At 42.7% G+C, this 22,060-nt stretch overlaps 1 protein-coding gene across 1 annotated transcript in view; it reads right to left on the bottom strand.

The window, feature by feature from the left end:
* The window catches only part of ZDHHC2 (zinc finger DHHC-type palmitoyltransferase 2), a 65,573-nt gene extending 55,217 nt beyond the window's left edge, over positions 1 to 10,356 (bottom strand). Inside the window, exon 1 of the mRNA XM_046648682.1 lies at positions 10,079 to 10,356. Within this exon, the coding sequence (XP_046504638.1) occupies positions 10,079 to 10,205 (127 nt within the window). The 5' untranslated portion in view covers positions 10,206 to 10,356. The remainder of the gene's footprint in view (positions 1 to 10,078) is intronic.
* Between the last annotated feature and the right edge of the window lie 11,704 nt (positions 10,357 to 22,060).

The following is a 22,060-nucleotide window of genomic DNA, read 5'->3' as shown; positions in this document are numbered from 1 at the left end:
TTTTTGATATGTCTATTTTACTGCAATAAAAATTAAAAGTTGCCTGCTCAGAGCCTATTCTCGTACCACAAATTATGGCAATATTCAACTTTAGCTAAAATTTTCGTTCTCACTTCTAGTTATTTCCACAATGAAGGCTTCAGGGGCTGTTGTTTACTCTCTTCAAGAAATCACCTCAGAAGTGATAAGTAAAGAAAAAGAAAGCTTTGCTGAGATGTAGATGTCTAGCCAGGCATTTCCCTGAAGTGGCTCATTCATGAGTCTTCCCAGATTCTCAGTGCCTCTGAGTCAAAAGGATGCCTAAGCAAAATTACAAATGCCATTCTTCCTTGACCTTTTTTAGTCAATAGGAAATAGATGAAACCGTGCATGTACAATTCAAGGACTTCAACAGTCTTGGGTATCCTTGGATGTTGTTCTACCTGCAACCTTCTGCCTCTTGGCTGATCTCATCCTTCCAGTTGTTCAGGCCAAAACACTGGAATCATTTTCACTTTTTTTCCTTCCTTCCTTCCTCTCTCCCTCCCTCCCTCCTTCCTTCCTTCCTTCCTTTCTTTCAAGATTCACGTATGTCTGTGAGGAAATTCTGTTGTCTTGTGAAAGATGTTATGAGTGGTGTCAAATTAAAAGAGAGCCGGAGCAGCCATTTCAGAGGAAGTGCCTTGCACATCTTTTCTTCTTTATCTTCCAAAGTGGACCAAACCACCAACATTCCAAGAGTTCAGTAAGGACAAGAATATCCTTTTGTAGGGACTGATGAAACTCGACTTTGCTGATGACCGAAGTGCTAATAAATCAATGAAGGACAAGTCTAGCCTTCTGCCTGACGACCGAATTTCAAGCCAACCTATGAAGCACAAATCAGCCTTCCCTCATCTAGCACCAATGGACTCTTCTTTAATACAACTTACCTCATCTTCCTCCCTTTTCCTCACAAAAACTCTGAGTCCCTCTCCTGTAATTGGTACACTATTTGGGTTTCTACCTGAATCTGTGCTCCCGGAATTGCAATTCTTTGATCCCAAATAAACGCTTTGCTGCTTAAACTGGTTTCTCTAGGCTGACAGTCTCCACTTTAAAAATACATCTAGAATCTGACTGCCTCTCGCCATTTCCACTGCCCCCACCATGGTCTGACACACCATCATTTCTCACACAGATTGACGAAGTCACCGAGATTACACTGCAGCCAGAACAATCTTTTTAAACATAAGTCATAGCATGTCATTAAGCTACTCAACATCCTGCGATGGATCCTGATTTCACTCCAAGTAAAGCCCCAATCCTCATAATGGCCTATAAGACCCTGTATAATCTGTACTTTTCCCTTGTCACCTCTGACCTTGTCATTTACTTCCCTTTCCTCTGCTCACTCCACTCCAACTAAAATGATCTCCTTGATCCTCCTCTAACAGGCTCGCAAACTCCTGCCTCAGGGCCTTTACACCGACCAATTCCTCAGATGCATTTCTTCCCAATACCAGCATGGTAAAACCCCTTGGCATCTTCAGGTCATCACTTAAATTTCATGACCACCCCCTCCCCCACCCCCGCCACCATATTCAAAAGTAAACTCTTGCACTGGCATTCCCAGTCCTTCTTGCCTTGCTCTTTGTCATGACACTTATGACCCTCCAACAACTCATACAAGCTACTCACGTATGCTCCTTACTTGTTCTCCCTACTGCTCAATGAGAATGTAAACTCTAAGAGCAGTTAATAAATATTTTTGAATGAATGAATAAATCACAAGGGTATTCAGTAAATTATGGGTGGTTGAAATGCATTCAATTCTTGAATTTCGTAATTATTGGTTAAAAAGCAAATCTATGGGGACCTATAATGAATCACCAGTCTCTGCCCCCCTCCAACGGACAGGCAGCTCTCAGTTCTATATATCTTAGTTTTTAATATGTTGTAGTCCTGGAATAAGCTGCATTTCATCAAAAACATGCTATAATTAAAACCAATGAAGTCAAATTGGTCTCTGCCCTTCATCCTTTCACATTAATTGACCTCCCTGGAAATGTCCTGGATAATCACTAGCCATAGTTAAGTACATAAACCCCTTCCTGCCTTTCTGTCTAAAACATGTCACATGGAGTCGCCACTTACTAACAAACCTGATCGCAAATTAGCCCCTGCAATTTGGAGCAGGCTTACGACTTTCAGTTGGAGGCTCATAATTGAAATCTTTCTCTGTAAATGGTATCAGGTGTTGCTCATTATAGCTCAACATCAGCTGTTTCGGAGGCTGTTTTTCCCACTGCAGAACTCCCTGTGTAAATTATATGTCTATTACAGAGATGGTACTTCATGTCACCATCTCTCACATCTCTACACATTTTGTGAAAAGCCACACTTCAGATTCAGCTACCTACCTCTTTGAGATGACCTTGGGTCCCCAAAGGATCAGAGACACAACGCAGACTGAGTTTTAAGGTGCCTCATTCTAAACACACCCTTCAAATATGGTGAAAATCCTTTTTTCACATAATGCAATAAGTAGGGAGACAGAAACTTAATTTTATCTGTATATGAGAACATAGATAACCATGACAAAGCATTCTGGTTTTCCAAATTTCACTGAATTATAATCAAATAACTGCTTTTTACAAGGATTATATCTATTATAAGATAACCATGAAGACAGACAAACTACCCTGAAACTATTGTACTCTGGTTATTTGATTTTAAAGGATGTAAAAAAAAAAACCCCAACAGATTTTTTTGTTTATTGCTTGACATTTATTTTGTTGATGCACCGCTCTGGACCTCACATTCTGCTCCTCTCGAGTGGCAATGCCAGTGAAGAAATCCAAAGAGGTCAAATTAATTTAAGGATAGGAGGAATGCTACGGATTTACAGAGCACTTCACGTGAGGAGAAATTTCAGGATACCAGGACAAATACTGGCAAAGAAATAAAACTCAGTCATCTATCAAAGCACTTCTCCTTCATTTGCATTTTAAAAACGTAATCAACAACATATTTTAAATGAACTACCAGTGAGAACACATTTTAAAGTGCAGAGAAGAGCTAAGACGATAAAGGCAGCCTTTAGTTTTGCTCAAGAGTGCCTCCCAAAGAAAAATGGATTTCGTAACATTTCTGGCACTAATATTTATAATTGAATTTAAAAGTCATAGTCAGATGAAAAGTCAAATTAGGAAAAATGCTACACAAATGTTTCAAAATATAGTATAATTTTGAAAGGGAAAATTTCAAGCAATTGTAGCTTGTTACTTTATTGCTACCATATGCTTCTTAGGAAATCAGGTCATCTGCCTCCTCCTCGCTGCCCTCACCCCTCCCCCTGGCCTGCAAATTCCACCCCTTTCCACTCAGCATTTGACTGAGATAACAATTAAGATATTATAATAAAATTACCCGTAAAAGAATTAGAAAAAAAAATTTCAACAATTTTCTAATGGACTATTAAAGAAGTTAATTCAACGGTGTTAGAGCTTTATTATTAGTTCCCTGTGGTATATCTGAATGCTAACATAAAATCATACGATTTCGCATAATATGAAGACTGTCTTTCTAGACGATCTTTGGAAAACTGGTTCCCCAACAGAGAGCATTAAGGATCTAGGCCATGTTCTAACCTATCGTTCTGCAAGTCAGACGAGATAGTATGTCTATAGCCATCACAAACAGTGCTGGAGTCCCACGGGAACCATGAACTCACCACTTCCTAGAGAAAAGAAGGCTGAGGGATGCGATACAACTGTCAAAATGAAATCAGCAGGATAAATTATAAGATGCAAGTCATGGTTTTATTTTTCTGAGAAGAAAAGCCACAAATTTTCCATCAAGATGAGAAATAAAAACAACAAAAAAAATCAATGAGAATCTTCTCATTGCGAACTCCTCACCCATACTAATCTCTGAAATATTTGCTGTCTTTTCTTTTTTCTTTTTCTTTTTTTCTTTTCTTTGGTCTTTCTAGCACGTCTTCCTACCATGGAAGCCAAAGAGATCAAACACCAGCTCTTGCTGAACCCTGCTGCCTGGGACGTGGGCACACAACCTCAGCTCAGCCAGCTGCTGCTCCTGGAACCATCTTCACAAAGTCACAGGGCACAGGGGTGGCTCCAAGCTCTCTGATGGCCAGGAGCAGAGAAGCAGCTCCTTTCAAAGGCCTTTCCTCTAGTATAATGTCAGCTCCACTTCACCCCTCTTCTCTTCCTTTCTGTCCATTTTCTAAGCTGGGTTCTCCCGGCTTCCCATGGATTCAGAGAGTTGTATGAAACAGCCACCCAGATTGTAGCAGGGGCAAAAATTGCTGGTCATCTTCTTACTCTGAGATACTTATATATGGTAAGATTTACAATATAATTAGAAATTCATTAGTACTGAAGTGCTCTGCATCAGCTCTTTCTACCTGCTTTATTGATTATTCTTTTATGTGGGTCCAGCAACCAATTCACAGGGGTGCGGTGTTTCATTTTCCCTTTCTGCTTTTCCGCCACTCTGCCGAGGGAGTGGCGTTCGGAACGGTAACAACCCTCTCCTCACGCTCAAGCCAGACAGAAGGCTTCAGGGTTTGTTTTGGTATTTTTCCAGAGAGAATTTTTTCTTGGCTATTAGGAAAAGATCTCTTTTAAGTTCTCCTCTAAGTCATCTCTGCGGGGGAGATGCCTGGCACATGACAGGGGTCAATAAAGGCTTTTGAAGCTGACCTCTCTCTAACCTTGTGGCGATGCACCGTCTCTAGAGACGATTAATTATCTTGATTTAAGAAACCATCCTTTCAGCTTCTGTTTAATTACTGGAAACTCATGAGTAAGTATTTAATTTAATGGCATGGATGACATTCTCAGTAAGCATTTGAAAGCAGCCTTTCTACAACAAACCTTAGTTTAAACTGAGTTTTGGCTGCTGAATCCTGTTCTCTCACTTATTTACATTATACAGTTGCATGGTTTCATATTAAAAATGGATTGAATAAGACTTAAAAATCAGAGAGATCAATTCATTCAACAATAATTGAACCCTCTCCATGCTAAGCACTGTGAGAATTGCTTTACATATGTTATGTCTAATGGAATTTAATAGCAAACAGTAATGCTGCAGCGTCCAATACATCAAAAGAAAAAGAATTCTCTGGCTCACTCAATGGAACCAAGAGACCATTAAGCAGAGTCGTCTTTTCTCCTGCTTTCCCAGGGACCATTTATATTAAAGTCAAATGGCAGCGCCAATCAGGAGTTTGGAGCATATCACATTTTATACATTAGAATTTTAGATTTGAAGGAATGTTGAGTTTTTATTCCTCTATTCAGATAACTTCAAATCTTCAAAATATTGATAATATCAAGAAAAGCCAAAGAACTAATATATTTAGCATCATTATTGTCAACAAGAAATAATGTCTAAGCGATTTCGGAATTAAATGTTTTGCTTGCATCAGTTTTCTATGGATGTGCCTTCTATGTCACTTAAAACTATTTTAATAATTATAGATAGTATCATTTGTATTCCCAAGGTCATCTGTCTGTAGTTTTTTCTAAAAAACCTTTAACTTACTGCATAATATTTTAAATGATAGTTTACCAATAACAAGAACACACTTCTTTCTCTGTGTGGCTCAAATTCATTTCAGGATGGAAGGTAATTTAGAGTCCCATTCAGTCTCCAGCCTTGAGCTTGCAATGGCCTTGAATCGACAGTAGATCTTAGCTTAAAATCAAGTATGAGCTTTTCTCTATTTTATCCTTAACGATGTTTGTTTGTTTAAAACAAGGAAAACATGATAGTACATCTCCCAAATTGATCCCTAGGTATGTAGACTAATTCTTTTAATTCTTGAACATCTTCAGTAATTACTGTGGAATACAAGAGGTGCAATAATTTCTGAGAGAGGGTTATTAATAAAGATGCAAAACTGTGAGGAAAAACTGAATATTCTAATAGTCTAACTTCTAACATACTCCAAGTGTCATCAAACTACTGCCTAAGGGCCAATCTGGCTTGCCAACTATTTGTGTAAATAAAGTTTTATTGGAACCCAGTCACGCCCATTTGTTAAAGTATTGTCTGAGGCCATTTTTATGCCCCAAGAGCAGAGTTGAGTAGTTGTAAGCGAGACCATATGGCCTGCAAAGCCAAAAATATCTACTATCTGGCCCAAACCATAAACCCTTCTAAAACTCTGAAATCATTGTGTGAAGGCTGTTGGCTCACTCTCAGAACTGTATTTAACTCTTATTAAACAACAACAACAAAGTTTAACAGATTTTCTAAACAACTTCATCGAGCTAGAGAGATGTGGGGAACGGATTGAGGGAAAAGAAGCCATTTTAACATTTGTACCACCACAGCTGAAGTCATAGGTGACACCTTCATTGGGTAACTTGCAGAAAGGACTTAGAACTTGTAGCAACACTGGAACATTTAACTTCCTCTAAAAATGCCGGAGAGGTTGGCCTAGATGATCTCTAAGCTTTGCAATCTTCATGACTGCTTGAAATAACTTAAGTAAAGCCATAAGCAAACTCGGAACCATACGAGTACACAACTTAACAAATGTTTCATAGCACTTGCCTAAGATGAGAACAGGGAAGTAATGCATTTTTAAAAAATGGAAACCAAAATGGTTAAACAAGGGTATGGACAGGTTTCTTGTACCCTTCTTGAAACTCTTCTATAAATTGAAAATTATAACAAAATAAAAAGGTGTGAAAATAGTTAAACCAATTTTAAATGTTAGCATTTAAAAGGGAAAACTTCAGTTACCTTCTTCAACAAGCAAAGTTAACATAGTAACTGCCATGATGGATCTGTAAACATATAAACCAGGTCGAGTAGCTCCATTGAGCCAAGCATGCCTGAGGCCACAGACTCACTTACTTCCTCTAATTCTGCCCCCTAAAGGACCACCTTACAAATTTTACCCTTTGAATTTATCTTCCTCCATGGAAAATGAGCTAACTAATAATTAAAGGGATCAAAAGACAGATAAGACACAAAGAAGCTGGGGTGGAGAGAGCAGTAGGAGGGAGAGTGAAGGAAAGAGGAGGAAAAATAGTATGAATAATAGAGCCTAGCTAATAAACAAACTAGATAAACATGTTCTGAAAGGTCAAAGTATTAGCAGTCCTATTTGACCTTCTCTTTGGTAGAATGGGAAGGAAACTTATCCCAAACCCTTGACTCTTAATACAATATATATCCATCGCATATATTTTTTATATGCACATATTCCAAAAAGAGATGAGTTTATTTTTATAAAATATAAACACTAAGCAAACATTATGCTAACAGGAAAAGTGCCTAGAGAGCCACAAACATCCAAGATGTTAAATATAGAAACTAACTGTAAAGACAATCATTATCTCCAGTTTCCAAGGTTACCAGGATAAGCACTACTCCTAAATTACAGTTCATTCAGCAGAGGGCACAGCATAATTTATATGCAGGATCATCCCCAGCTGACAGCAGACACAGAAGCAGGACCAGGGTAAATCACCCTGTTTGTTCTATCCTGCTTGGTACCCGCTTCAGTTCTTAGGCCCCCACTCCCACTCTCTAGTCTCAACCCTGGCCAATGTTTCACAGGTGAAATTTGGAAAATCTGATTGTAAACAGCAACTTCCAAGAGAAAAGAATCCACAAAGGGCAGGGCAGTCTGAGATGTGCTTAACGCTGGGCGGGCGGGTAGGGAAGGTTGGCATTCCCGTTTGCTTTGTTTGTCAAAAGCAGAGGAGGCTGGTTTTGTGTGTCTGTCATCCTAGTCCCAGTGTCTATAAAGGAACTACAGTTAATTTCAACTTCCCACCAAGGCTATCCCAGCTTTTACAGCTTACCACTCCTAACCTGCCATAGCTTCTAGAATCAAATTCATTTTCAACTTGTTCTGTCTTCTAGACTCTACAATCTAGAACTTTCACACAATGACTATTTGTTTCCATAGCAATACAAATATAAAAACTACTTTCTGACAACCTCAGAGACATTGCCTTTGCGTCATTTATTTGTTTACCCAAAACCATTTATTGACTGCTTTCAACATGACAGGCATTGTATCATTGACCAGGCTCGGTAGGCAGTGACAAGAAGCGACGTTAAGACTTCACTTTTGATCACCAGGTGCAGTACCAATAACAGGCCATGTCACTCAGGCAGTTTAAGCAGCGGCATTCTCTCTCAGTCAAATTTTCACTTACTAAAAGAGTAGTGTAGATTTCACGGATACTTTAGATTTACGTTAAACTTACAGAAAGTATATATAAAAATATGATCCAGACATAAGAGTGATTTTCCAATTAGTTCCTCCCCCATCACCTGTCTATCCAATACAGTAAGACCTCCTATGTGGCACCTCAGCCAGAGGCAGTTGTAAGGGAAGAAAGGCTCTCCCGGCCTTCACACGCTTCCTCCTGATGGACATGAGACAGCGGATCAGCTAAGCTTCTTAGCTTGATGTGATAATACAGGAGAATAAGCTGCCTGTTTCGACAATAAGACCTTCTGGTACTTCCTTCTTTTGCACCAGTTACATTAACTGAAACTGTTCACTGTTTTGAAGAAGGCAAAAGAATAAAGTACAACCCAGGTTTCTAATAGTTATGCAACATACACAGTATATCTCAATAAGGCAAGCTATCTTAATATTAAGTTAATAAAAAATTACAACGTTTCTAAAAGCTTTCCTCCTATACATTTTAGCTGACTTGAATAACGCATATGGAGATGCACTGTCTTAACGATTTCAGATCAACCCAGTCCTTTTTTAAAAAATAGACACTTTTTTGTACTGAAATATTGTTTCCAAATTCAATAAGCAAAGGCACAATATCCAATCTAAGAACTATATGAACCGGGAAGTTAGTCTAAATTCTCTTAAAGTTATATCAGTAAGTATTTTGGTGTATTATTCTGACACCTATTATTTCTCACACGGGGCAACATTTTGAGGTAAGATGGCTTCAGACAAGATTCTACGTCTGAATCTTGAATCTTTGAAAATGCTTAAGTTGAGAAGGTTCAACTAAACAGGCCACTATCTAACCTTTCTCTGGTCCCACCCAAGGCTGCTGCTTCGTAGGGTAAAAAGGCAGACGCTTAGGGGGGACCACAAACACAGAACGCATTTCAGGCACTGGCAGAAAAGTCATCGTCCTCTATTTGGATATCTTTTCTGATAATAATGATCAGTTTTCACAAAACCTCCGCAGGCAGAAGCCTGCTTACATTAAGGGACAGAACTGTATTCCCTAATTATGCATAATTAGCTTTTTTTCCCCTATCTTCAGCTTTGAAAGTACCCTACTCACCAATTCAGGAGCCTAAAACTTGGACTTGAGCCACTTGGCTCTCTGGATGAAAAAACCTCGGATAGTCAACTCTTTTTTTTTCCCTTCTATTATTCCAACCTCTAAATTATGGTCTTGCGTATTGCAAAAGTCTTCCAAAATACTTTCTAGTACCTCATTCCCCTCCACCTCCTTTTAACTAGAAAGTGTCCAATTGGCGATCCTTGAACCATAAAGGCAGCAAAAACACCCCTGAGTGCTATCACAAATTTCAAAAAGTGGATTAAGGACAGCCAGAATGGGCTAGCTCGGACACCCGAGGCCGAGGCCACCATCCCCCGCGCGGGTCTGGCGCAGTTCGGACGCTGGGCCCAGCTCGGAGCCCTCCAGCCTCCAGCGCAGCCTCCCCGGGCCTCCCTGCTCCGCGGAGTCTGCTGGCAGCGGAGCCCACCGCTCTCTCGGGAACCGTCCTGCCGAGGGAGGGGGTGTGGCCGGGGTGGCGGTGGTTAGTTAGCAGCAGGCGGAGGTGGTGTCTCGGCTGAGTGTGCCTTGGGGTGGGGGGGACACCGGAACCGGAGAGTTGTGATGGGGAGGGGAGGGTGTGCGAGCGCAAGGAGGCTGCCCGGAGGCTGTTGTCGGCTGCGGGGATGCAGCGCGCAGGCAGCGCCCGGCGTGCACGGGGGTCTCCGGACCGGGGAGAGTGGCGCGCGGCTGTGCGCGCGGGTCCCAGCGTCCCGGGACTGTCGGGCTGGGCTGCGCAGGGGCGCGGGGGCCGCGGGGTGGGCCCGAGCGCGGGCAGGCGGGCGCGCACTCACCGATGCACAGCTGGATGGCGTAGGCGTAGTAGGACCAGCCGAGCAGGAGGGTGATGAACACCACCGGGATCCAGTACAGCACCCGCCGGCACCGCCGCCTCACGCTGCCCGGGCCCGAGGGCGCCATCTTCCAGCCGCATCCACCTGCCCAGCTCCGCCGCCGCCGCCGCCCGCGGGCCTGGCTCCGGGGCGGGCTGGGCGCCCCCGGGGGGACGGGCCCCGGGGCGGCGGCCGGTTGCGCTGCGGCCACTGCCGCCGCCGTGGCGCTAAGTCCCCATCCCGCAGCCCCCAGCCGGCGCCGCGGACTCCCGCTCCCCAGCTCGGCGGAGGCGGTGGCGGCGAGAGCAGGACGCGCGGGAGGAGGACGCAGAGGAGGAGAACAGGGAGGAGGAGGATGGAGAGGAGGAGGCGGGAGCCTGCGCCCCGCCTCCGCCCGTCCCCCGCTCCCCGCCCCGGCCGCCTCCCCCGGCGCGGCCGCTGCGCCCTCGGGCGGGCCCTCCGCGCACTCGGCGCATCAGCTGCGCCCGCGCCGCCGGGCACCGCAGGGGGCAGCGCAGGCGCCCACCGCGGCCCTTCCGCCGCCCGGCTGGACCCTGGCTCCGGGGTCAAGCGGAGGAGGCGGGTCCGGGGACAGATCTGGGCGCCCGCGCGGGGAGGCGAGGAGTCGGGCGGGGGCGAGGTTGGCCCCGGGGGCGCCGCCCCTCCGGCAGTTGGGGGGCTGGCGCGGCCCGCGAGGCGCAGGGAGGGGACGGAGCGGCCCCGGGGCTGACCTGCGCCGACAGGACCCCGCCCAGCCGAGGCCACGGGGCTCGCGTCCCCGCCCGGGAAATGCGCCCCTGGAAAGTCTGCAGGCGCTGAGGCCGGTGCCCCTGCCTCCGGCATGGAAGCTTCTCGCTTCAACTCGTAGGTCTGGTCACCAGGCGGGGGGCAGCGGGGCGGGGCTGCCCTCCCAGACCTGAGGGACTGCCGGGTCGGGGCGAGGACGCCGCCTCGACTACTCGGCTCTTTTGGGGGGAAGCGGGGTGCCCCGCTAGGAGGGGGCGCGGAGCCGTCTTCTGACGGGGAGGGGACGGGGGAGCGAGGAAGAGCACTTTTGGATGTAAAGCCAGAGACCGCTGGAGTTAGGAAAACAACTTGCTCAGAGAATTTGAACTCAGTTAGGTTATTTAGTGATTATAAGAGTAACCATCCCCCGCCGCCTCCCTGGGTCCGTTGTTCTTCCCTGTGCGCGTTTCCCCCCTTCTTACTACAGTGTTTCCTTTTGTGGCTGCAATTCTAGTTTAGCGTATGGCTGGTCCTACAGTGGTTGCTAAACATCCTGAATGGATCCTACAGGTAGTTTAAGCAAAGCCCTGACTTTATGATTGATGAAACAGAAAAAAATACGACTGTTTCTGAGATTATTTGCTTTTTTTTCCTCATCTGATTATGAACGCACCTGATTCCACATGGAAACACCTCAATAAATGTGTCTCTGAATTATATACACAATTACGATGTATAATGTGCACAATTTTAGTTAACATTAATGAATATATATTTACACTACACAACTACCATGTTGAATGAAATTACTTCATATTCATATGTGTAATGAAAAGATTAAAAAGTGCTAATTTGCATTAAATCAGTCAAAGATATCTGCGCTCTTATGTCTTCGAGATTATCTTTCTGTGACTGGGTTGAATGGCAAGCTAATCTCTACTATAGCTACTATATTACACGGTAAATTTCTTTGCACTTCTAATAAAAAATGCATAGAAATGTCAGTCAAGTTTCTGTGTGACTTTAAATAATTGAAATGACAAAGTTTCTGTCCCAGTGCATCACTTTATTTGGGTCTAACACCTTACACCCTTTATTGGCTATCCTGTAGGGTAGTTTAGTAGGAAAGCCTAACTTACCTGGAATCCTCAACCTTTCCCATGGCTATCAACCTCATGCTCCCAATCAGAAGCGTCTAAAAACAAGAGATAAAAGTCCCTAAAGGAGTGAAATAGGCCCAGCAAAATAGTGATTGAAGGTTGCTCAAGACTGCTAAGAAATGAAGAGTAAGGGATCAAATTTCCCACAGTGGAAAAACTGTGAATTGTGCCTCTTTAGATAGTTGATGCTACAAAACCCTGGACCGCTTTTCTTCTAACAGCCTTACAGGGTCTTGAGGTCGGAAATGAGATAGTATTCCACACAGTTGTCCCATCGTTTACTCTTTTGGAAGAATATGCAGGTGTAACATCTTTGAAGGAAGCTTACATTTTTTCACTTGTCTGAAATGTTATTGTTCGTATTTATAATGAGTATTTGTGGAATGATGCAACCTATTTTTAGTCATTTTAAGAGTTCTACTATTACTGAGTTCTCCAAGGGTATCACTCTTTCTTTAAAAAAAAGTCTAGCTCAGGAAGAATCATTCCAAAAGACACGATGACAGCATTTATCTCTGCATAGCCTCTAATCGTCATAGACAATTAAAAAGAAACTTCACTAGAGACCTACTCGTCGAGAGAAAGGCAGAAGGTTCAACTCACCAATTTTAGATTTGCAATAATCACAACAAATTGTGAATTTCATGTGACAATTTTGATAAATCTGCTAAGGCCATTTATGAACAGGAGGGTCAGCCGCAGCAAAGGAGCGAGAGGGCAACACCAAGCGGAAGAAGAGGAAGCAGACGGGCAGGCCAGAAGGAGCGCTAGGGGAGCATCGCAGAAGAGGAGAAAGGCCCCCTCAACCGGCGCAGCTGGTCCCTAAGAACAGTAACTCCCTCCTTACCAGGCCTCCACTGGAAGCTCCACCCACTCAGGAGTTTATCAGTCATTAAGCGCTCAAAATTTCAAGATGCCCAGTAACAGACGCTGCTCCCACAAAGGAAACTTGATCTTCCTCTTCTCCCTCCAGCCAGCATCTACATTGAACCAGTCCCGCCGATTCGTCAGTCCCCAAACCTCAAATCTGTCTTGCCGTTGTGGTAATACTCCACATCTTCCTCCTACTTCCGCATCCGGATTAAAATTTTCTCTTACTCCCTTTCATGGTCTGCATCAAGACTAGCATGCCTACCAAGCTCAGGAGCCACCCTCTCTCTAGGGAGCATGGACTTCCATTCGTGCTGCCTGTACCAACCTCCCCTCAGCTTTTCAGCCAAACCATCCACTAGAAAGTTTGTTAGGTCACTTGCTTGAGAGTTACGCTTTCCTTTTGCAAGTGTGCTTGGACGGAAACATTGCATCTTTGAAATATAAGGTCAGTTTTATTACTCTCAGATATGTAATCAATTGGTTGTGTTGATTTGCTTTAAGGTATAGTACTAGACAAATACTGCTTTCTAATCTGACAAGGACTGGAAGGAATGAAGCTGAGGTCTGGATCTTCTCTTTTACTTATGACTCCCATCCTTACTAGAACAGTCTGCGAAATACTGTTAGATCCTCTTTCATTGTTTTCTTAAACTAAGCTTATCATTCTTTAGGGGGAAAATCCCTTTAGAAGTCAGCAGTCCGTGACATCACTGACTCCAGTGTTAATTTGCACTTTGATAGTAGCGGCCAAGATGTTCTCTGTGGGAGAATAATAGCATGCCCAAACCACATGATGTTTGTGGACACATGTAAAATAAAAGCAGTCTTAGAAAGGAAACTGGGTTTAGGGAATGGGTGACAAAACAGTGCAAAGATACACTTTGGCTGTCCGAGATTTATGGTTTGCAGTTAACCTGAAATGGAATGGAAGGTAACTTCAAAGGCCTAAGAAGTGTATGGTTGATTGGGTCAAAATATTGGAAAAATTGTGAAGCAGGAAAAATCGTTTCTGACAAACCTTGCGTTTCAAGCACGCGAGGATCTCTGTGAGGGTATTAATGCATCTCACCCCTAGGTGGCAGGCGCACACCAAGCAGTGCAGCTCTCCCGGCATCTTTTCATAGATTTCAATAGCATCAACCATTAGTTTAACCAAGCCAATTATAAAGTATGAATTATAACTTCATGACCAATTATATATAATTATACTTAATTATAATTATATAACAATTATACAATTTTATGCTATAATTTAGTGGCTAATGATTAATTAATAAAAACCATATTCAGAAAATTGAGAAGAATTAAGAGGACATTTTTCTTATAACAAATCACTCTGATTCTGCTTGCACTTCTTTACAGTTTGCACTAAGGTTAATGTCTTTAGAAATAAAATTGGAACTTTTCATTTAAATGAATGTTTTTGCCTACGTGACCCCCTCTCTTTCCCCTAAATGAGGAGAGTGTCTATGAACCCAAAAGGTGGGCAGATGTTTCCTCCTCATCGACTGTCAAGATCTATAAGAGGTGACACAGTGGCCAAAGTTCAATTAGAAATTATTAGAAGTGGCATTGTGGAGCTGAGAGTTCAACGGCCAGCAGAGAGTGATCAAGGGCAACAGAATCCTGCAGTGTGATGGCAAGTGTCCAGTGGTGTCAAGCCAGCAATGGCAGCCTAGGCAGACTGTTCTTGGTGGCGGGATCTTGGCCATGTGTCAGCTTCACCTATGCCAGCTCAAGCTTGATTCTCCAGACTTCCTGTTGATTCTATGGGGGGTCTATACACCTACAAAAACATTTTTTTGTGTAAGTCAACTAGCGTTGACTTGTGTTTGCAACCAAGAACTTTGATAGGAACATAGCTTTAATTTCATTCAGCATCCCATTTCTTAAAGGGTCCTGGAGACTGAGGCACTGTGAGAAATCAGGATACAGGAGTTTGGGGACAGAGGAGCCCACTGGTACTCTTCAAGTCGGACTCTCTAGGCCTGCACTGTCCAAAAGGGAGCCGCTAGCCACTTGTGGCTATTCAAACTTAAATTAAAATTAATTAAAATAAAATAAAGTAATTCCATTTCTTTAGTTGCAATAGCCACATTTCAAGTGCTCATAACCGTGTGTGACTACTGTATTGGACAGGGAAGATCTAGAACATTCCCATCATCATAGAAATTTCCATTGAACAGAACTGACTAGAGTTTTAATCTTATCTGAATATTCATGAAGCAGGCTTTATATTTATAAATGCAAGAGACAAAAAAGCCCCCTCCCTAATTATATCTCTACTGTTTTACAGAAACAAGAAGTAAGGGGTAATAGGAAGTTGAAGACACTTGGGTTTATAGAGTAGGAGCTTTCTTCCTTTGAAGACATGAATCTAAAAAGTAAGAGACCAGCTGGATCATCGTAGAGGGGTCAGAGATAGCTACAGATTCATCAATCTGAGGCTTGTAATAAAGTAATACAATGATTACTTTCAAAGGATATGCAGGGAGAAACTCACCAGAATACTGTACTCAAATTCCTATACATAAAGCTAAATCTTGGGTTTAGATTTTCACCCAACAGTGCTTGAAGAGATGGCCTTATTCCTGGGTAATTCCAGCCTTAAAGCGCAGAATCATCTGTCTTCAGCCAGTGGCCATCAAGCACCCTTTCTGCTCTGCTGGTTGAGCAGATAATCATTGGGGCACCCAAAGGATAATTGCTTATATTCAGCTCTGTCTCTGCCGAGCTGTAGACTAGATTAGTCATGCTGGATTTTCTGTATGGCAGATGTGGGGGGAGGTGGAATTAATGCGTCTTTCCCAGAGGTCTGCACAAACCCACTTTGGCTCTGGTTCAAGACACTCTCTTCTCATGCAAAAAACAACAACAACAACAATTCTTTTTTCAATGTACATTTAATGCTTAATATTAATAAGTATTTCCGAGTGTTGTCAAAGACTTTAAGTGTAACTTAGAGATCAAGCTCATGTTGAAATTTATCATTGTAGAACGAAAAAAAGAAATCTAACCAGGGTTTCTCAGGCCTTCAAAAAGAGCAGGGGAAATGAAGAATAAATATTTAATGATGACATTTAACAAAAAGGCATGTTGGCTTCAGATTTGTAGTAGAAAAAATTTGATCATCAGCGATTCTTCCATCAGCCAGAATTTATCCAGTGTAAATTATGTCTTATACCTCACAGTCTTTGAGTCTATAATTATTTTCAAATGGTAGTTGGACACTCCAGATGCTGAATTTCTTTGGATTATTTCACTGGTTGATAAAACCTTCCTCCACATGCTCATATTTCAGTCTCTTTGATAAGGAGTCCTGCTATGAAATGCTAGGTTGACACTGAAATATCAATAACCTTTATATCTGGAATATGAGCCAACATGGGTTTTTGTTTTTCAAACACTCAGTATTGTGGTTGAGGGTTCAGAATCCAAATAATTAGGGGTTTTGGATTTTCACCTTTAAACCAAATAATAGGATTGTGTGATAAATTTTCGTTCTTTTAAGCTTTCCATTGGATTCAAGAAAATATTAAAGATAATATTTTGTAATTTCCAACACATAGAAAAGATTTTACAACTTGGCATAGTCACTTTGTGAATTATTGAAAAAATATGTTAATTTAATTATAATGTATAAATTATTCAGTTTAAAAATGTGTTTAATGGATAGAAAAGGTAATTAGGCTTTATTTATACATGATGTAATAATGAAACTTTTTAACGTTGTCACTGGAATTTGCATTCAAATATGTGTATTCATATTCCTAGATGCTGCTAATTAAAGAATAATTATAAATTCCTGTAGATAACTATCTTTACCACTGGAAAACATCAATATTCCATTATTTTGTTAAATATAGTAAGCACTGCAATGACTTATATTGCCTCCAACACTGAAGTAAAATATCTAGTTTGGCTAAAAGTACTAATTAATTTTCTTCATAAAAGGTCAGTTATAACTGTCATCGTTAGAAAACAGCTAAAGTTTCCAAAATGTTAACAAAATTTTAAAATCGTGGACTTATTGAGGCTGCTTAAATATCACTAGGGACTTTTCAAAATTTCTGTAGAGTATTATTTAACAAATATTTATCAATTGTGGGCTGTGTGCCCAGGTACCAGGGATATTCAAACTAAAGAACATGGTCTTTAGGCTCAAGGAGCTTATGGACTAGTGAGAAGACCAGTGTACAAACCGTTGTGGTGCTGTACCAATTACAATAAAGGAGAAATGAGTCCCTGTGCCTGGGACAGCCAGGGAAGCCTTCAGAGAACAAGTGGAATTTGTGCTAAAGCTTAAAGGATGAGATGGAGTTTGCACTATGGAGAAATGAAGGGATGGTCTTCTTGCACAGGGAATGCCTTCTCTCCTTGAGAGGCCTATTTTGGGACCTAGAAGGAAAGGGAGTATTAGTCAAAGTCCAGCCAGAAAAGCAAAACCCACGCTAGGTAATTCAATGGGAGGAATTTAATACAGAAAATTCAATTCAAGGATGTTAGGAGAGGTGAAAGGGCCACCAGGGAGAGGCGAGACAAGCAAGATTAGCAACTACAGGGAGCCACTGCCACCCTGAGGACTGAAGGACAGAGGAAGGTGGTGTCACTACACCCCAACATGATGGGTGACCTGGTAGCTGCTGGGGACCATGAGATGATTTAACCACTGCTGGAGACATAGCTTGAGGGAGGGAGAGAGGGAAAGAAATACCAAATCTAGTTGTCAGCTCCTTCAAACAAAACCAAAGAAATTTGCCTTGTACGCCATTTAGAGGAGTCTGAATGTTACCCAATAGTCACTAGAGAACTTTTCAACAATTTTAAGCGGGAGAATGAGATGCTAAATTTATGTTAGAAAGATAATTCTGAAAGCACAATAGTGTGTAAAGTGGAAAGGCAGAAAAAAATAGCATAGAAACCCTTGTCCACTTGAAAGAAAATGAAATCCTAAACTGGGACAATGACAAAAGGGATGGAGGGAAAGGGACCGATTCCCGGAAAGGCTGGAGGAATAAGAAAGACAGGAAAGATGAGAAGTTTTCCTAGATTTTGGAATCTGCAGAATGGAAATCCAGGGGAAGGCCCAGGGGTTGGACGGCCCATCACACTCCATGTGGCTCAGAGTGGACACGAGCAGGGCCTGAATTCATTTTTGAAGTTCTGGGATCTTCATTTGCAGAATCCCCCTGCGTTTCTTTCGTGACCTCTAGTTTCTACTTCACCACAGTCAGCTAAGGAAGTATACGTCTCTGGCTGCCACAGCTGCCGTTAACCATAACATTTTTGAAAATATCCCTTCAAAGTAAGATGCATGGGAGACCCCCAGTGCTAGAAAAGTGGGCATGGTTATTTCTTTCTGCCTCACAGGAGTCTACACTTACCCATTCCATCTGGATAATAAGTTAGGGCACATCTTAAAGGTTTTTTGTATTTTATCCTTCAGTTATTTCTTCATGTGTAACAACTCGCACTCTTTGGTTTGGTTTGGTTTGGTTTGGGTCTGCTCCTTATTCAGAGGGCGTTGGGGCTGCAGCTTGGGAAAATCATTTTGTTAGCCTCCATGTTAGAGATGAAAAAGCAGAAGCACAGGGGCTGGCCCCGTGGCCGAGTGGTTAGGTTCGTGCGCTCCGCTGCAGGCTGCCCAGTGTTTCGTTTGTTCGAATCCTGGGCGCGGACATGGCACTGCTCATCAAGCCACGCTGAGGCAGCATCCCACATGCCACAACTAGAAGGGCCCACGGCGAGGAATATACAACGATGTACTGGGGGGCTTTGGGGAGAAAAAGAAAAAAAAATAAAATCTTAAAAAAAAGAAAAAGAAAAAGCAGAAGCACAAAGAGCTTAGATGACCTGCCCAAGGCCACACCACTCTCCGGTCAAAAAGCCAAGAACCCAGGCCTCCTGACTCCCAGCCTGCTGTTCTCTGCGCTCCACTGCAAACACAAACGGATCAGCTCGGTTTCTTTTAGACTCCAAGCTTGGCTAGGAGTCTAAAAGCTAAGCCCAGGAATTGAAAGTGCGCAGGGGAACCAAGTGAAATGCCATTGTTAGATCTTATTAAAAGAATATTAAATATACGCAGGGTAAGTAAATACTCTCGGGTAAAAGATCTAACCTAGAGAAAGTGGAAGAATCACGCAGGGGCTCAGATTTTGTTGGCTATTCATTGTGTGAGACTGTCGTCCAGCATCTCTGGCTCCTCTGCACACTAAGCGACAGGCCCGCCCCCTTTCCTGGGCATCTGACGACAAAACCATTCTGTCACTGGGGCTGGGTGAGGAGGGGAGTTGGAAAGGCAATACCACCTTCGAGACAACCACTGTTCGACTAAAGAATGGTACAGAAGCTTCTGTCTTCAATAGACACTAGTAGGTGGGATTATTGTACCATATAGAAAAAGAGTAGACTTGTATAGAACCTTGTATAGAAAAAGAGAAGAGAATCTTGAGGAGGAGAAGAAGTTTTATCACATTTGTATTGCAAGAGCAGGGTCATTTCTCAGGCTGGATATTTAGAACTATAATCGAAGTACCAGCATTAGAGTTTGGTTTTCCTCAGGGGGTTGAAAATGGAAAAATCTGCATTGGAATTCTGGTTCTGCCACCTACTAGCTGTTTGATCTTAAGCAAGTTACTGAAATTCTCTGACATTTCTTGAGGATATTTCTTGTTTCCTGAACAAGAAAAGGGGGAAAGCAACATGTGAAAGTCCTTTAATAAATACATTCATTCATCCAGTCAATAAATTGTGATGGTTCCTGTGTTCGAGGTATTATTGCTAGGTGATGGTTATGTGGGGGGCACAAAATCAAACCAAACCAAACAGAAACACAGCAAGGGGCTTGCCTTACCAAGTTCACAGTGCAGCTCAAGAAAATGTCCGCTTTGAGGTCTCTTGTTTGAATAGGGATAACTTTAGGTTCCCTGGAGGGGCTGTCATCGAAAACGTCCCGCTGGTTTGTATACGGTCTATGCTTACACAAAACCTGGTACAGATATGTGCATCCAGATTCAAGAATCCATCTGAATTGCCATGATCTAAAATGCAGGCAGTCTGTGTCTAAAAGTGAAAATGGCCATAACTGGCATGATATGTGGACATGTTAATGTGAATAATTTGATCCCAAAATGTCTATTCCTCAAACATTGCTGATGTCAATTTGTAGTGTATACTGTATGCAAGAGCTCTGGAATCTTCTCACCAAAGCAGAGCATCCCCTGTGCTGGATATCTCTCTTTGCTCTTGCAGATCCATTCTCTACCCTTCTTTGTGCTATGGGGAGGCTCACCTTTTAAGATCTATATCAAAGGATTCCCTTGCACTCTGGGTTCTGGTGGGTTCAATCAGTGGAAGGTGGGAAGGTGATCAAGAGGGTCAGATGATTTCATGGGGGTGTGTTTTACCTCCTGCAGCCTGATCACTGAAGATCACGGCCTCTGGGAGCTCTCTACGCTCTCTCTTTGCCTCTTCAAGCCTGGCGTAGGGCTAATCCCCAACTCCCTGGGGTGCCCAACCTGACTCAAATGTCTTTTATGTTACTCTACAGGCTCTCGAATCCTTTTGAATAGCTACAAATATTCTATTCTGTAGAAGTACTATAATTCATTAAACCGTCCCTCTTTTGCTAGATATTTAGGTGTGTTTTAAAATTTTTCATCGATGTAGCAACATAAATAACTTAGCTCATATAGTATTTTCCTTGTATTTACTGTTTTCTTTGGTTAGAGTCTCAGAGGTAAAATTAAATCAAAGAGTCAAAGTTTGAAAAAATTATGCAGCTGTAGTGATTTTAAAGATGTCCACAAATTCTTTGATACTCCTTTCTTTTCTTTGAAGATTGGTCCTGAGCTAACATTTGTTGCCAATCTTCCTCTTTTATTTTCTCCTCAAAGCCCCAGTATGTAGTTGTCTATCCTAGTTAAGTCATTCTAATTCTTCTATGTGGGATGCCGCCACAGTATGGCTTGATGAGTGGTGTGTAGGTCCACGCCCAGGATCTGATCTGGCGAACCCCTGGCCACCAAAGCAGAGGCCAGGAACTTAACTGGTATGCCACCAAGGTGACCTCTCATACTCTTCCTTTCGAGAAGTGGAGGCTAATTCCCCTCCCCTTGAGTGAGGACTGGACTTGGTGACTCACTTCTAATGAGTAGAATAAAGCAGAATTGATGGTGGGTAACTTCAAAAACTAGGTTAAAAAGACTCTGTGACTTCCTCCTCTCTTTCTCTCTCAGACCATTTGCTCTGGGAGAAGTTAGCTGCCGTGTCATGAGCAGCCCTATGGACGGGCCCTCCAGCCAAGGAGTGAGATTTCTTGGGAATCGATCCCCCAGTTACAGTCGTGCCTTCTGCTGACTACAGTCCTGACAACTTGACTGCATCTCATGAGGATGAGAGACCTTGAGCCAGAATCACCCAGTGAAGCTCCTCCTGAATTCCCGACTCTCAGAAATTGTGTGATATGATAAATGTTTCTTTAGGCCACTGCATTTTGGGGTAATTTGTTCTGCAGCAATAGAGAACTAATACAGCAGCAGAGGAAATACTGTTTTGTAGCATTTGTCTAAATAGGTTCAAATATGAGGCACTTAGTGAGCATCTTAATTCCAGGTAATCATGGCAAATTACTGCCACTTAAGGTACACGGAAAGAGCCAGTGAGAGATGTGGGGAGAACAAAGAGGAGGAGAAAGGGAGAAAAATAGGAGAAAAGAAGGAATAAAAGAAAAAGTAAGAGAGGGACCTGGGAAGGGTGACGTACGTCCTGGGCAGCCCCAGTTTGTGGTGGTGTTCTGATGTAATTACAAATAGAGAGCCCCCTTTCACTTTCAAAAGTGTCCTGGTTTGGATGCTACCTTATATGACTGTAGATGTAGGCGAATATTTCCACCCAGTTTTCTGTCTTGATGTTCCATCTTTCTGCCATGCCTAGTGGACCACACAGCCTCTCTCCAATCTTCTCAGAAGCACTGGCTCACAGGCCTAAGTGTCCCACGAAAGCAGAGCCTGTCACTAACACCTCTTCTAGGAGTTAGAAGTCACCTCTGTCCACTTCCTAGTGTTCTTGCATCACCATAAAGCAATTTATCATAGAGGTTAAGAGATCGACTCAGGAATCAGGCAAACTTGGGTTTGAATCTTGATTTTATTCTTAATGGTTATTTGACTTTAGGGGAATTACT

This window comes from Equus quagga, chromosome 22 (genome assembly GCF_021613505.1).
Source record: "Equus quagga isolate Etosha38 chromosome 22, UCLA_HA_Equagga_1.0, whole genome shotgun sequence".
Classification (NCBI taxonomy): Eukaryota; Metazoa; Chordata; class Mammalia; order Perissodactyla; family Equidae; genus Equus; species Equus quagga.
Note: the sequence above shows the minus strand (reverse complement) of the source record. Positions and strands in the feature narration are given on the sequence as shown.